The sequence below is a fragment of the Lynx rufus genome, unplaced genomic scaffold, assembly GCF_022079265.1.
Source record: "Lynx rufus isolate CCGP_SWC_20201006 ecotype Redwood Valley unplaced genomic scaffold, mLynRuf1.p SCAF_7, whole genome shotgun sequence".
NCBI classification, from domain to species: domain Eukaryota; kingdom Metazoa; phylum Chordata; class Mammalia; order Carnivora; family Felidae; genus Lynx; species Lynx rufus.
Genome location: NW_025814889.1, coordinates 77180136 through 77196842, shown reverse-complemented (window position 1 = coordinate 77196842; position 16707 = coordinate 77180136). Strand labels below are relative to the sequence as shown.

General features: G+C 35.4%; 1 protein-coding gene across 3 annotated transcripts in view; it reads right to left on the bottom strand.

Annotated features, from left to right (window-relative positions):
* The window catches only part of LARP4 (La ribonucleoprotein 4), a 63610-nt gene that overhangs the window by 24247 nt on the left and 22656 nt on the right, over positions 1-16707 (bottom strand). For all 3 annotated transcript variants that reach the window (XM_047065474.1, XM_047065476.1, XM_047065475.1), the window contains exons 5-8: positions 14931-15067; positions 12023-12126; positions 8508-8618; positions 7578-7631 (exon numbers count right to left, since the gene is read on the bottom strand). In XM_047065474.1, coding sequence (XP_046921430.1) covers positions 7578-7631; positions 8508-8618; positions 12023-12126; positions 14931-15067 — 406 coding nt within the window. The remainder of the gene's footprint in view (positions 1-7577; positions 7632-8507; positions 8619-12022; positions 12127-14930; positions 15068-16707) is intronic.

The following is a 16707-nucleotide window of genomic DNA, read 5'->3' as shown; positions in this document are numbered from 1 at the left end:
ACTGAGCCACCCATGTACCCCATGATCTTATAATGCTAGAACCAATAAACACACATTTAAAAAAGAACCCTGACTCTTACTTTGCAACACACAAAAGAAACTTGAAGTAGATCATAAAACCTAAATATGAGTAATGAAAGCATAGTACTTCTAAAATCATAAAATATTCATGACCCAAAAGACACTGATTTCAGACAAAAAAAAAAAAAAAAGAAAAGAAAAGGAGATAAAAAAAGACCTTATTAAAATTAAAGGCTTCTAAAAAATTTTTTTTGAACTTCTGCTCTTTGGTCAATTTCTGACAAAGGAGGCAAGAATATACAATGGGGAAAAGATGGTCTTCAATAAATGGTGTTGGGAAAACTAACAACTACATGCAAAAGCATGAAACTGGTCCACTTTTTACATTATTTACAAAAATAAACCAAAAAATGGTTTAAGACCAGAAACCATAAAACTCCTAGGAGAAAAGCATAAGCAGTAAGCTCTCTGACACCAGAATTAGCAATACTCTTATAGATGTGTCTCCTCAGGCAAGGGAAAACAAAAGCAAAAAATAAACAAATGGGACTATATCAAACTAGAAAGTTTTTGCACAGCAAAGGAAATTGTCAACCAAATGAAAAGACAATATACTGAATAGGAGAAGATATCTGCAAATAATAAAATAAGGGCTTAATATCCAAAATATTATCCAACTATATATCCAAAATATATCCAAAATACACAACTCAGTATCAAAAAACCCCAAATAATCCAATTAAAAATGGGCAGAGAACCTGAATAGACATTTTTCTAGAGAAGACATATATATGGCCAAAAGCCCCATGAAAGGATGCTCAACATCACTATCAGGGAAATGCAAATCAAAATCACAAAGAGGTACCTCCTTACTCCTGTTACAAGGCTCTATTAAAACAAAACAAGAAATTATAAATGTTGGTGAGGATACAGAAAAAAGGGCACCCTCTGTGCACTGATTTCTGGGTAGTTATCCAAAGAAAACAAAAACGTTAACTTGAAAAGACATTTGCGCCCCTATGTCCACTGTAGCCCTATTTACAATAGCCAATATATGAAAGCAACTTAAGTGTCCACTGATAGATGAATGGATAAAGACGATGTGGTATACAGGCACACAGGAGTATTATTCAGCTATAAAAAAGAACAAAATCTTCCTATCTGCCATAACATTGACATTATGCTAAGTGAAATAAGTCAGACAGGGAGAGACAAATACTGGGTGATTTCACTTATATGCAGCTATCTAAAAAACAAAACAAAACAAAACAGAAACAAACACATATACAGAGAAAAGTCTGGTGGTTGCCCAGGGGTAACAGAATAGAGGGATGGATGAAATAGGGGAAAACAATTAAAAGGTACAAATTTCTAGTTACAAAATAAATAGGTCATGGGAATGTAGTAAGTATATAGTTAATAATATTGTAACAACTTCGTATGGGGACAGATATTAGCTAAATTTCTCATGGTGATCACTTCATATGTACAGAAGTGTTGAATCACTACGTTCAGACACCTGAAACTAATATAATATTGTACATCAAGTACATTTCAATTAAAATGACAACAACAACAAATTCCAAAACTTCTGCTCTTCAAATATACGCTATTAAGAAAACAAGAAGGCAAGTCACAAGCTAGGGGAAATAGATTTGCAACACACACATACATAACTGACAAAGAACTTATATTCAAAATATATAAAGGACTCCTTCTCATTCAATACTAAGATCAACAATCAATTTTGTTTTAAATAAAGAGAAGATTGGGGCGCCTGGGTGGCACAGTCGGTTGAGTGTCCGACTTCAGCCAGGTCACGATCTCGCGGTCCGTGAGTTCGAGCCCCGCGTCGGGCTCTGGGCTGATGGCTCAGAGCCTGGAGCCTGTTTCTGATTCTGTGTGTCTCTCTCTCTGCCCCTCCCCCGTTCATGCTCTGTCTCTCTCTGTCCCAAAAATAAATAAACGTTGAAAAAAAAAAATAAAGAGAAGATTGAAAAAGTGACTAGATAATCAAATTGCAGTACATTCCTACTACTTGGCAATAAAAAAAGAATGAACTATCAATACATGCAACAATGTGGTTGTTAAGGGAGAGGCTACTGATCTTTCCTAAGTGAGCAGCATGCAAATAGTAGCTACTAATCCCATTCCTCAATGGCTTGTGTTCCTGGAGTGGCTGGCTGGTGCAAGGCAGGTAGTAGACTCTGTCCTCCAAAAATACAGGGTGTTATTGTGGTTCGGTAGATCCCTGAGGATTCAGTGCCGATGCCTGCCTTAGTTTCATTCCTCTTTGCAGCAGCAGATTCCCTTGGCAATATCTATTAGAATACTTCAGTAATACCAGGAATGGGAGGATCATATTTCAGTGTTAATATTGTAGAATACTCAGAATATCTAGTTCTCAAAAAAGAATTAAAAAACAAAAACACAGGAAACCTATGGTCCATTCACAGGAAGAAAAAAAGAATTCGATAGAAACCATTCTAAGGAAGCCCAGACATTGGAATTACTGGCCAAAGATGCTAAATCAACTTCTGTATTTTTAAAAAATATTTTTCTATTTATTTTTTATATTTTTAATATTTATTGTTGAGAGAGAGGGAGAGAGCAAGCGAGCGAGCGAGCACTGGGGAGGACAGAGAGAAAGGGAGACACAGAGTCTGAAGCAGGCTCCAGGCTCTGAGCTGTCCATACAGAGCCCGACACGGGGCTCCAACTCATGAACCATGAGAATGATGACCTGAGTGGAAGTTGGACGCTTAACTGACTTGAGCACCCAGGCACTCCAAATCAACTATCTTAAAAGTGTTGGGGCGCCTGGGTGGCGCAGTCGGTTAAGCGTCCGACTTCAGCCAGGTCACGATCTCGCGGTCTGGGAGTTCGAGCCCCGCGTCAGGCTCTGGGCTGATGGCTCAGAGCCTGGAGCCTGTTTCCGATTCTGTGTCTCCCTCTCTCTCTGCCCCTCCCCCGTTCATGCTCTGTCTCTCTCTGTCCCAAAAATAAATAAACGTTGAAAAAAAAAAAAAAAAGTGTTCAATGAGCTAATGGAAACCATGGACAAACCTAAGAGTATCAGGAAAAAGATGTTATGAACAAAACAATTTGAAGGAAATCAGTAGGCCTATCCTACAAGAAATGCTAATGGGAGTTATTCAGGGTGAGATAAAGATATTAGAGAGTAACTCAAAGCTATAAGAAGAAATAAAGAACACTGGTAAGGATAATTACACAGGCAAATACAAAAGAAAATATTACTATACTTCTGGTATGTAATTCCTCTTTTTTATCAGATTTAAAAGAAAACGAATACAACAGAGTTTATATAGAGCAGAATATTTGTACACTACTGAAACTAAGTTGATATTATTCAAATGAGGTGGTTATAAATTTAATTTTAACCTCTAAGAAAACCATGGATCAGGTCATGATCTCACAGCTCGTGAGTTTGAACCCCGCGTCAGGCTCTGTGCTGACAGCGCGGAGCCTGGAGCCTGCTTCAGATTCTGTGCCTCCCTCTTTCTCTGCCCCAACCCACTTGCATTCTGTCTCTCTCAAAAATAAATAAACATTAAAAAAAATTATAAAAAACATTATACTAAGGGAATTAAGCCAAATACAGAGACTGATATTGCATGATTCCACTTATATGCTATATCTAAAATAGGAATCATAAAGACAGAGACTAGAAGAAAGGTTACTAAAGGGTAGAAGAATGGGCAGTTATTGTTTCATAGAGTTTATGTTTGGAATGATGCAGAAGTTCTAGATAAATACTGGTGATGGTTGCACAGCAATGTGAATGTATTAAATGCCACTAAGTTGTGTACTTAAAAATGGTAAATTATATATATGTATATTCCACACACAAGAAACTTCCAAACAAAGCTTAAGAAATAATGTTCATTACAACATTATTTGTAAACAAGAGAAACAAGTTAATGCTTGTCCACGGAGAAAAATGGATAGGATAATTAAACTGTGATATACATGAACAATACTGGATGTATACTTGAAACAACAGTGAATGAAAAGATCTTAAAGATGTATTAAGTGAAAAGAGCAGCTGAGTGTCTGCTGTACATTCTTATTCATGTAAAGAAAAAAAGAGGGCGCCTGGGTGGCTCAGTAGGTTAAGTGGCAGACTTCAGCTCAGGTCATGATCTCATGGTTTGTGGGTTCGAGCCCCACGTCAGGCTCTGTGCTGACAGCTCAGAACCTGGAGCGTGCTTCAGATTCTGTGTCTCCCTCTCTCTCTGCCCTTCCCCTGCTTGTGCTCTCTCTCTCTAAAATAAACATTTAAAAAAAAAAAAAAGAAAGAAAATTCCTAGATGGACACAGAAAAAAACTCTTATCACCTCTGGGGGAAACAACTAGAAGAATCTGGTAAAGAGAATTTGAATTAATTAATTAATCAATCATTAATTATTTAATATTGTTTGACTTTCTTATGCAAGTATTTTTACTCTTTAAATTCTGAAAAACATATATAAAAGGAACATATAAACATATATTCCATATGACATTCTATAATATATATATATATATCATCTTTATGAAACCCAGATAAAACTTAATATTCTGTCTTAAAGTCAATTAAAACAGGATGAAACACTGCCTCCTAATGAAATTATCAAAGGTGGACAAACATTCTTCCCTTAATCCCTTTGTCCTCCAAGATCACTGCTTATGAATCACAGGATTTCCAAAATGAAAACCATGTACACTTCAAAGAAACAAACCAGGACCTTAGAGGTAACTTGACATGCCTAAGATCAAAGAGTATGTGGCTGAAAGCAGCATCAAGGGTTGGAATATAGGATTTCTGGCTCCTGCACCTGTCTTTCTGGGTGCCAGGTCATTTGGTTTTAATGAATGCTACAAAAATTAATGTGAATCTCCTAGCAAGAACTAGGCTATATGCTATGTGATGACTAATTAAAGGAACTATAGACAAAACCCAAAATAGCAGATAAATATTACTACTTATATATAATTTTAACACTATATCTAAGATCTCAGAAAATGTAATCAGCTGTAAGAAACGGGAGGTATAGGGGCGCCTGGGTGGCTCAGTCAGTTAGGCATCCGACTGATGCTCAGGTCATGATCTCACGGTTCGGGAGTTTGAACCCCATGTCGGGCTCTGTGCGGACAACTCAGAGCCTGGAGCCTACTTCGGATTGTTTGTCTCCCTCTCTCTCTGCCCCTGCCCTGCTCGTGCTCTATCTCTGTCACTCAACAATAAATAAATGTTAAATAAATAAATAAGAAAGAAAGAAAGAAAGAAAGAAAGAAAGAAAGAAAGAAAGAAAGAAAGAAACAACGAACGAAAGAAATGAGAGGTATAAGGAATAATCAAAATAGTGATTGTTTGTAGATGATATCCTCTTTCAGACACATAATCTCCATTAGATATGATAAAGGAAGTCAGCAAGGTTCCTGCAGACAGTAACATTAAAAAAAAATTTTTTTTAAGTTTACTTTGAGAGAGAGTGAGTGAGTGAGCATGCAAGGCTGAGCAGGGAAGGGGCAGAGAGAGAGAGGAAGAGACAGAATCCGAAGCAGGCTCCGTGCTGTCAGTGCAGAGCTCAAACCCACCAACCTTTAGATCATGACCTGAGCTGAAATCAAAAGCTGGACGTTTAACTGACTAAGCCACTCAAGCGCTCCAGGCAGTGACATTTTAAAAAAAGTCACTAAGATACCATGGAGAGGGGGAAAGCAACAAAAATTACTTTAAGGAAGTAATTACAAAATACAATAGACCTGAGTTAACAGAAAAATGTATCATAATAATGTTACCACAATATTGAATACTGCAGGGTAAAACTGCCAACTGTTCCCAGTAAATGAAACACAATCCCATTAATTCCAATATAGTTTTTCTTTGGTTGGTTATTAGTATCAGTCAAACACTCTAAAATTCATATGGAAAACTAAGGCTTTAAGAGTAACCAAGACAGGGGCGCCTGGGTGGCGCAGTCGGTTAAGCGTCCGACTTCAGCCAGGTCACGATCTCGCGGTCCGGGAGTTCGAGCCCCGCGTCGGGCTCTGGGCTGATGGCTCAGAGCCTGGAGCCTGTTTCCGATTCTGTGTCTCCCTCTCTCTCTGCCCCTCCCCCGTTCATGCTCTGTCTCTCTCTGTCCCAAAAATAAATAAACGTTGAAAAAAAAAAAAAATTTAAAAAAGAGTAACCAAGACAATCTTAAAAAAAAAAAAATGAATAAGGGAGGCTTTGCATAAGGGCATAAGGATATTCTAAAACTATAGTAATTAAAACAGTGATTTTGGTTCAATAAAGAAAAGACTAATAGAATAGACAATGTAAAGCAGAGCTGATAGATTCAACATTACACACAAGTTGTGGAAGGAAAAGACCACTGAACAAATATATGTTGAGACAACTGCCTTTCCATACATGGAAAAAAATTAAATTCCTATTGTATCCTGTACATCAAATTAATTCCAGATGTATTAGACCTAAATCTGACATATAAAACTTTAAAGCTATTAGAAGACCTAGAAGAGTATCTCTATAGCCTCAAGTAGGAAAGGAAGATAACAGGGAGAAGCAGAGGAAACAGAATGACAAATAGCAGACATCTTTATCTCTAATATGGAAAGTAGTAATACTAGCTACCACACACCAATAATGAGATTTAAATAAGTCCTTAGAACAGTGCCTGACATATAATCTCTTAATAAATATAAGCCTCTCTCATCCTGGTTCTTCCACTTACCAGGTGCATGAAACTGGGTAGGTAACTTCTCACACCTCACTTTTCCTTGCCATAAAATGGAGAAAACAAGAGTACCTGCCTCATTAAGTTCTTGTAAGAATTAAATGACTCTATACAAATAAAGTGCTTAGAACAGAAACTGATACACATTAAGAGCTCACTAAGAGTTAAAGACAATGTACTGCAATCACAAATAATAATAAGAATATTACATAGAGAATGAGTACCATCTCAAAGTAAGGGCATGCTTAGGATTCTGTTTTAGATGGTAGCTATAGTAGCAACTGGAGAATGGAAAACTAGGGGGAAAGCTGAAGGCATAACATTTAAAAGGCTAAACAATGTTTCAAGCCTAAACAATGGCAGTAATGATTGAAAGAAGTTTTGAAGGTAGATTTCATGGGATCTGAGAAAAGATTAGACCTGTAAAGACAGTGGACAAGTGCCATCAATGACAGATCCCAAGGACAAATGTTAATGTGGTGATGCAGTTAATTTTGAGATGAGGATGACAGTATTGAGAATGTTTTCCATCTTTACTAAAAAATCATTCCTGCTTCTCATTTTGAGAGTTGAGATGATCTGCCACGTTAGCAATCAGCATCTAACTAAAACTTCATGCTGTCTGAAGTTACATCTTTGGAAAGAATTGCTATCCTATCAACTAATTTTCTAGCACATCATAGGAGACAGAAATTTCTTTAAAATCATTACAGGTTTAATAAAACATCCATCTGTGTTTTTTAAATTCTCAGACAAGCAACAAAAACTTTTTGGCTTTACACGAGCCTCTATTTACAAAATGTTTCTTACCATGATTGGCTTGCCCTGAAATGTTTTAACTTCTTCTCTTAAGTATTTAAAAGCCTGTTAACAAAGCAGAAAGGAACTTTCATTAGTATTCAAACATTTTCTTAAAGCCATCTTTATTCTATCAAAAGTATGGAACTAGCAACTATCTCCAAAATAAACAATAAAAAATTCTAAAGTCAATTTCATTATCCAGGTGATAAGGAATGAAAAAAATAATTAACACATCAGCTAACATTCACATTTACTGTAGATTGGCTACTATGGATTACCACAAAAAAAACAAAAAAGCACAACGTTCAAAATAGATCCAAAATACCACTACATACACATTTAAAAATGGTTCAGACAGCCTTATAAGATGAAGAATTTTAAAAAAAGAAAAAGTCAGTGGGGCGCCTGGCTGGCTCAGTTGGTGGTGCATGCAACTCTTGATCTAACATGAGATGGAACCCCAAGCTGAGTGTAGTGTTTACTTAAAACTCAATCAATCAATCAGTGAGTGGTTTTAAAATGTTATCAGATATATTTTTGGTTTTTTGTTTCAGTGGAATAGTACTTCCCTTTAAGTTGGACACGACAAGTAAGAGCAGTATCATTAATGTCAAAATTTCAAGAATCATAATGGAAGTTGCAGATTTACTGGCGTAGTATGTACACACTGGAACTACAGAGTACATGGTTCCCAATCCCCATGTTAATATTAAAAGTGTGTGTTAATCTTTTTGATAGGAAACAAACTGCTCTTAAATTGAAAAAGCTTTAGGAAAATGATCAAAAAGGAAACCAATTAATAAGCACAACCACAAAGGTGAACAAAGTACTTAATAGCCTTTACAAATATTACTGTGAGCACATATTTTCTCAATTAAAACATACTACTACTTCTTTTACCACCAGGACTTCAAATCAGAAGAAAAGTTTTCTTCTTACCTGTTGTGCATCGGTATCTGACTGGAAAGTGATATACCAGTTGCTATTGTGTGCAAACTCACAGCTTATCACCTTGGGGCAGTTTTCATTTTTGAACAAGGCTTTAACTTCCTAAAAAAGAAAAACTTTAGTTAACTCTAAAAAGTATATCAACAATAGTCATTTTTTCCCCTTCATGTCTTCTGGTCCTTTCTGTTTCTTTTATTAACTGTCATGCCTTCTGCCCATTCTTTTACTGAGAGTAGATTATCTTCTGACACAAAAATATGCATACTTAAAGCATACATTCTGTATATGATTTAGAGATAGAATCTTACCTTAAAATCAGCAAAACTGCCACAAAAAATTAAAAATATAGATACCCTACCCAGAAATTGCACTATTTATCCAAAGGATACAAAAATGCTCATTCGAAGGAACACATGCACCTCAATGTTTACAGCGGCACTATCAACAATAGCCAAATTATGGAGAGAGCCCAAATGTCCATCCACTGACGAATGAATAAAGATGTGGTAAATATATACAATGGAATATTACTTGGTTACCAAAAAGAGTAAAATCTTGCCATATGCAACAACGTGGATGGAACTAGAATGTATTATGCTAGGTAAAATCAGTCAGAGAAAGACAAGTATATGATTTCGTTTGTACGTGAAATTTAAGAAACAAAACAGATGAACACAGGGGGAGGGAAGAAAAAATAAGATAAAAACAGAGAAGGAGGCAAACTATAAGAGACTCTTAAATACAAAGAACTGGGGGTTGCTGGAGAGGTGTTGGGTGGGGGGATGGGCTAAACAGGGAATGGGCATTAAGGAGGGTACTTGTCAGGATGAGCACTGGGTGTTTATATAAGCGATGAATCACTAAATTCTACTCAAACCATTGTTAGAGAATATGTTAACTAACCTGGATTTAAATTAAAAAATAAAAATAATCTAAGCAAAACAAGCATTTTACTCTTAGTGGCAAGCTAAACTTTCCCTAACAGTAAAATCTCTCTAGACTTCCATTCCAAAAAAAAAAAAAAAAAAAAGTATATCCTCCATTAACATTTTCTAGGTGCTCAGTGTTTATTTTCATGCATTCTCAATTAAATCCAGATGCTCTATCTGTATCAGTCACAGACATGAACTCTGTGCAATGATATCTTCTTCACCTTTCCTTAACTGAACCTGAAATTTCAGTGACTGAAAACTAAAACAAATATATGGATTTCAAAAAAGATGATTACCAAAACTCAGAACTGTGTTAACAATTAACAGCTTGAAAGAAGTTTATAAAAAGAAAAGAAAGAAAACAACTGGAAGTCAACATTAAGTAACTCTTGAGTTATAGAGGGAAAGGGAACATCTACTGAAATACCATGCTCAGTCAGACACAGATTTATCCTGAAAACAACCCTGTGTTAAAGATTTTTATCATCTCTATTGTACAGTTGAGGAAATGGTAGCTCAAACTGTTTAACCTACACACATTATCATAAAGAAGAATTCAATCCCAGATTTGTATGCTTCCAAACTCCATTTGGTCTAATAGCTACTGGAGTTCAAGGAGAAATTCAGTAGTAACCAATAACTCCCAAACAGAAAGAATCGGACAGGTTAAAATGACCTGCGAAATAACAAAATATCATGAGAAATCAATTTTTAAAAAGGTAATTACTATGCTGATGGGACAATAAACATAGTAACAGTGAAGTCTAACCTGTCTCCTAACTCCCTCAAATTTTTACTACACTGAATTAAAAAAAAAAAAAAAAATCTCTACTTACGATGAAATTTTCTTGGGCCAATACTACTCAAAAACAAGTAAGTGTGCAACCAACTGAGTTTTGTGACATTTGTGAAAGCGGTGAAATACTACCAAGTTCAGTTAGTAAAATTCTCATCCAGTCCATAATTTACATTTTTGTAAAACTGCCTGTGGAACTATTAGACTGCCACCCACTGATGTCTATCTTCAAAATTCATAATCTCCACAAATATTTCTAATCCCCTTCAATGCATAAAAAATTGATTTGTTTATTTAAATATCAATAAAATTTATTTCCAGCCTTTATTATTCTTTAGGAAGAGTTAAGTTCATAGATTTACTTTCCCAAGTATAAAAACAGCAGTCTGGGTCACAAGTAGCCAAAAAAAAAAAAAAAAAAATTTGTTCCTGACAGGAACCTTTAAGGTCACCACCCCAAATCCCTCATTTTAATCTGAATTTTCATGATTATTGACCAGGCTTCCTCTATTTTAGTCATCTTCACTTCCTTTCTTTTTTTTTTAATGAATATTACGTCGCTGCCTTTTTCCTTTTACTATTTTTTGTATGTGTGATTTATGTATTCAGAATATAAATTACAGTAACTATAAAACATGATAATAATGGCTAATCTTAGATTTGTTGTGCATGCCAAGTACTGCTCTGAGCTCTCTATATACTAAGCCAATTCTCACAACAATCCAAGGTCACAGAGTTAGCAAGCAAAAAGCTGAAATATATGAGCCTGTACTCTAGAGCCAAGCTGCCTCAAATCCAGGCAGCTTGGCTCTAGAGTACAGGCTCATATATTCTACATTGTTTCTAAATAATGCAAATATTCTTCCCATTCTGCAATTTTCCTTTCAATTTGTTATTTTTGACATATAGTTCATACTTTTAAATAGAAGTTCTATCTAGTGACAGTTTCTTTTCTAATTTCACTGTTTCTAAATTTAGGAAGTCTTCATTCTGGAGAGTTAATAGTGAATGGAATGACTCTGGGCAAAAAGATTAACTACTAATATGTGAAATTTGTTAGGTGGCAAGAATCTAAAACTGTTTTAAATGGCCAGTAAATACCACATAACAGTTACTAATTAATTCTCCCCATCTCTAACTTATTAACTTGGCAATTTAGTGTGTAGCTCTGTGGTTTAGTGGTTTTGAAACAGGGGCTCTGAAATCAGAGTGAGATCAAATCAGATACTCATTTAAAGAGCCCACATGTCCTTAGGCAACTTATTTCACCATACTAAGGCTCAGTTACTTTATCTATAAAACAGAGATAACAAAACCTTAGGCTTTAAGTAACCATAAAGTACACTGCACAGCACGTGGTAAAACCTAATTATTAAATAAATGTTATTATACATAACTATTTTATTAAAGGGTCTATTCTGGATATACTGTTTCATTCAAAACTTATTTTATTATTGTACCTATTTTATTATTATACTACACCATCTTTACAGTTACAACTTTGTTTTATGTTTGTTAGCTACTCCGATTAGTCTTGACTCTTATTTTTCTTCTTCATTCCTAAATTTATTCTTTCAGATGAATCAAGTTCCCAAAAGAGCCTATTTATATTTTAACTTTGAAAATGTACCATTCTTCCAGTGTTTCAGAATTTACAAAACAAAAATTTAACGTATACACAGTGATTGATATGAGGCCAATGACTTATTCTTTGCTTGTTTACCTCCTCCACTTTAAACAGTTAAAGAACACTTAGCTTTAACAATGCTTAATAATACCTCTATAGGTGTTGTTTCAGGAATCTCTCTAAGAATCACAATACAACGCTTATGACTTGGTCTCACTTTCTCGCCCTTCTCATCAACTTGTACCATGGGAGAAGCTGCAATTTAAAAAAATATTTCATTCAAAAATGACAAGAAGAGATATTAAGAATGTCATTAAAAACTATTTATTTCTATTTCCAAGTGAACAAATTAGCAGAGGTTAAGAAATTATGTTGTAGAACCAAAGATTACAGTTAACAAAGATTACAAAAAACACTGTCAAGTGTTATTCTTTCAACAAATACAGAGTACCTACTTTGTGTCTTGGCACTGCATTGGGGTTGAAAAACTTTCAGGAGCATACAATACATATCTACACGGTAATTACCCTGTGTACAGTTACCAAATTCTGTACTTCTGGAGATAATGAAATCAGTGTCTTTGCATTCCACTCTTGTAATCAGATTATAGTACTGCATTCTGATGTGAAGAAATTCTTCTTAAAATCTAAGAAGCACTTAAACCAAGAATTATACTCAAATAATTCTAACTTTTCCTTGATGTTAACATATTTATTCTTACATACTATTACAGACACTTAGAAGCCATCTCTTAGATGCTGATTTTGAGGAAATATTTAATGAAGATAATACCACATAGCCCAAACTTTTATTTGTAGTCTCTTCAGAGAGATAATATGCCATATTTCTCTGAACAGGTAAGCAGTCAGTATAAAACAGAACAGGGAAGAAGGGTTGGGTGGAAGTACTAGGTTCCCTTAGAGGTGGAGGATTCTGCTGGTCTCTTAGCTGACTTTCTTCGGATGAGAAGACTGGCTCATCTTAAGAAACCATTGCACAAACCAATCAGAGATTTCATAAATGTATTTAGCCCTCTGAGAATGGAAATCCTCTATTCCGATATAAGTCTACTATTGGACTTGGTATATTTAACTTTTAAACATTTTTTAACAATATATTTCATATAAAAGTGAAGACCTGCCTTTATTCAGGCAAGTAGTTAAAACTTTGGTAAGAGAGGTTACCAAGAAACACTGATAGAAGACACAAACACTATTAAAAATGCTTATAACCAGGGGCGCCTGTGTGGCTCAGTTGGTTAGGCGACCGACTTCGGCTCAGGTCATGATCTCACAGTTTGTGAGTTCAAGCCCTGAGTCGAGCTCTGTATTGACAGCTCAGAGCCTGGAGCCTGCTTCAGATTCTGTGTCTCCCCCTCTCTCTACCCCCCCCTCCCCTGCTCATGCTCCGTGTCTCTCAATAATAAATAAATGTTAAAAAAAAATTAAAAATAAATAAAAATAAAAATGCTTAGAACCTGAAATTCTTTATTAAACTTTAGAGTACTATTTATCAAACTATAATTTTTAGTTTAGTTTAGCAATTCTTTTAACAGCCTGTGAAATCAATTTAGGAAATAAAAGGGGTTAACTACAAGCATTTAGTATTAATCTGCATAATTAACATTTCAGTTGCGTATAGGTATGTGGTGTGTGTACTGGGCTCTAATGTAAAATGTACTACTTGGGTTCAAAAGTTTGAAACAGATTGTTTAGAAGGTGTGACAATGATACAAATAACTTTCTGATAGCCCAGAAAAGTGAGATATAATTGCTTACATAGAAAACCTTGGATTGCAAGTAACTTGTTCTGCAAGTGTTCCACAAGGCGAGTAAACATTTCTAATAAATTTTAACTTGATAAACAAGCAACGCCTTGCAATACAAGTAGTACGTGACGCCAAATGTCACATGATCACAACTGAGGCAATAGTTCTTGAAATTCGCTTTTATATACAAGTGCTTTGGATTACAAACATTGTTCTGGAATGAATTATGCTCGCAAACCAACGTGTAAGTGGGTATTAAGACAAACAACCAAGGTACAGAAATGATATAGAAGCTAAATACCAAGTCAGTAAAAATAAATTATTGGAACAGAATAACAAAAAATAAAGAGTTAACAATTCCCTGCCTGATGAGCAGAGCTTACTGTATGGAATTGTCAAATCATGATGCTGTATACCTGAAACTAATATAACATTATATGTCAATTACAATTAAAAAAAATAAAAATAAATGGCAAATGGGCGCCTTGGTGGCTCAGTCGGTTAAGTGTCCAAATCTTGGTTTTGGCTCAGGTCATGATCTCACAGTTTGAGTTTGAGGGGCATCTGGGTGACTCATTTGGCTAAGGGTCCGACTTCGGCTCAGGTCATGATCTCGTGGTTTGTGGGTTTAAGCCACATCAGGCTCTGTGCAGACAGCTCAGAGCCTGGAGCCTGCTTCAGATTCTGTGTCTCCCTCTCTCTCAGCCCCTCCCCACTCTCTCACTTTCTGTCAAAAAAATAAAATAAAAAACGTTAGAAAAAAAAAGAATAGTTCATGAATTTGAGCCCCATGTCGGCCTCTGCACTGACGGTGTGGAGCCTGCTTGGGATTCTTTGTCTCCCTCTCTCTGTGCCTTTCCCCGGCTTATACACTTTTTATCTCAAAAATAAACAAACATTAAAATAAATAAAGTAAGGGGCGCCTGGGTGGCGCAGTCGGTTAAGCGTCCGACTTCAGCCAGGTCACGATCTCGCGGTCCGTGAGTTCGAGCCCCGCGTCGGGCTCTGGGCTGATGGCTCAGAGCCTGGAGCCTGTTTCCGGTCCTGTGTCTCCCTCTCTCTCTGCCCCTCCCCCATTCATGCTCTGTCTCTCTCTGTCCCAAAAATAAAAATAAACGTTGGAAAAATAAATAAATAAATAAATAAATAAATAAATAAATAAAGTAAGTAAGTAAGTAAGTAAATAAATGGCAAACAAACACAAAACCAAAAAACCCTGCATAACCAGAAATCAAAAGAATATTCAGCCTTTTGACTTTAAAAATTAAGCTAAAAGGTATGATTTACATACATCTCAGGACTTCAAGAATTAGATCAGGGTCTGTGGTCAGCTTTTTTATTTCTTCCATGTTGGCAACTGTCCAAATTGGGATGAACTGATCACTGTCCATTTGAGATATCAGGTAAAGATCCTTTGATAAATTTTCTCTGAAAGAAATAAACAGAAGAGTCCTATAAAACAATTCTTAAAAGGCACCTGAAGAGGTGCCTTATTCATTTTTGTTACTTAGTCTAGGAAAACAAAATCATGCCATCAGAAACAATACAGTGAACTATAAAAACACATAATATACAACAGGATACTCTAACAACTTCCAGAAAGTTTCTGAATCCCCAAATACATCAGGCCAATAGTTCTGAAAAAGTTTTGAACTTTATAGAATTATATTGATATGGAAAGAGGCTTAATATTAAATTGAAAAGTATATTACAAAATATTACATACAGTGTAGTTCCATCTTATAAACACTTTTTATCACTGATGTTAGAATATTCATATGAGAAAAATTATAGCTTCAACCATGGGTTGGACTGTAAAGGATTTAAAATTTCTAAATGTTTCCACTTTTTATGTTTGATTTTTTAATTTAAATTTCAGTAATAAATTTAAAACTAAAACATTTAAAAGATTCTTTAAAATACATTTAAAAAGATATAAACACTCCTATCTTAGACATAAAACCTTATGTAACAAAATGAAATAAAATCAAACTCATGCTGTCTTCTTCACATCAGATCTTTGAAGTAGTTTGGTTATAAATAGATAGAAGTCTCTACTTAAAAGCCACCTTTTCTCAATGACCCTATTTAAAACAGAAATCATCCAAGCACTCGATTCCCCTTCCCTTACTTACAGTGCTCTAATTTTCTTCCATAGCACTTATCACTTAACAAACTTCTAAGCTGTTTATTTATTATGGTTTATTATGTTTGTCTCCACCAGCCAGAATACAGGTTCCATGAAGGATCTCTGTCATTCAAAATGTTTTTTTTGTGTTTTTTTTTTTTTTTTTTTAAAGATTTTATTTTTAAGCAACCTCTACACCCAATACAGGGCTAGAACTCACAACCCAAGATCAAGAGTCACATGTCTACTGATCACCAGCCAGGTGCTCCCAAAATGTATTTCAATGCTCTACTGCCTGGCAAAGAGTAGGATCAAACACCTTTATCTTCAAGTTGTATTAAAATAAAGTAGTAATTACTACTACTGGTTACCAGGTTATTTGGGGGGCAAAAAAGAATAGAGAAGATATCAGTAAAGGTTAAACTCACTTTAGCATAAAAGGAGAAACACAGTAATAGCACCTTCATCAAGATATTCTTTAAGAACTGAAAAATAAGACAACTATAAACAGAATATTTATACAACTAAGACATTGTATCCTAAATCAATTCTGAACTTCAGCATGTCTGTTCTTAATAAATCTTGTGTCCAACTCTTAAAGAAACTCTATCTTGTCAAAAGTCAAATTAATAGATATAAATCCCATATATGATTTGACTACTCATGAGTAATACCCAATATGTATTAATAACAATTCTGCTGAGCTACAAATGTCAATCGCACAGCTGGTTTGAATGGTATCAGAGTTCTGAGTAGGACGTGGTAGATCATGCCAAGCCAGAGCTCCTACTGCAACAACTAAAAAAGACTAGCTAAATTATAAAACCATGCTTTTGGAGATAAAAGAGAGAAGCTACAATGACAAAATGATATTCCAGAAAGATGTTCTTTCGTTCCTGAGGGAATTTGCAGATCTGGGACCAGGGGGAAACCAGCAGAG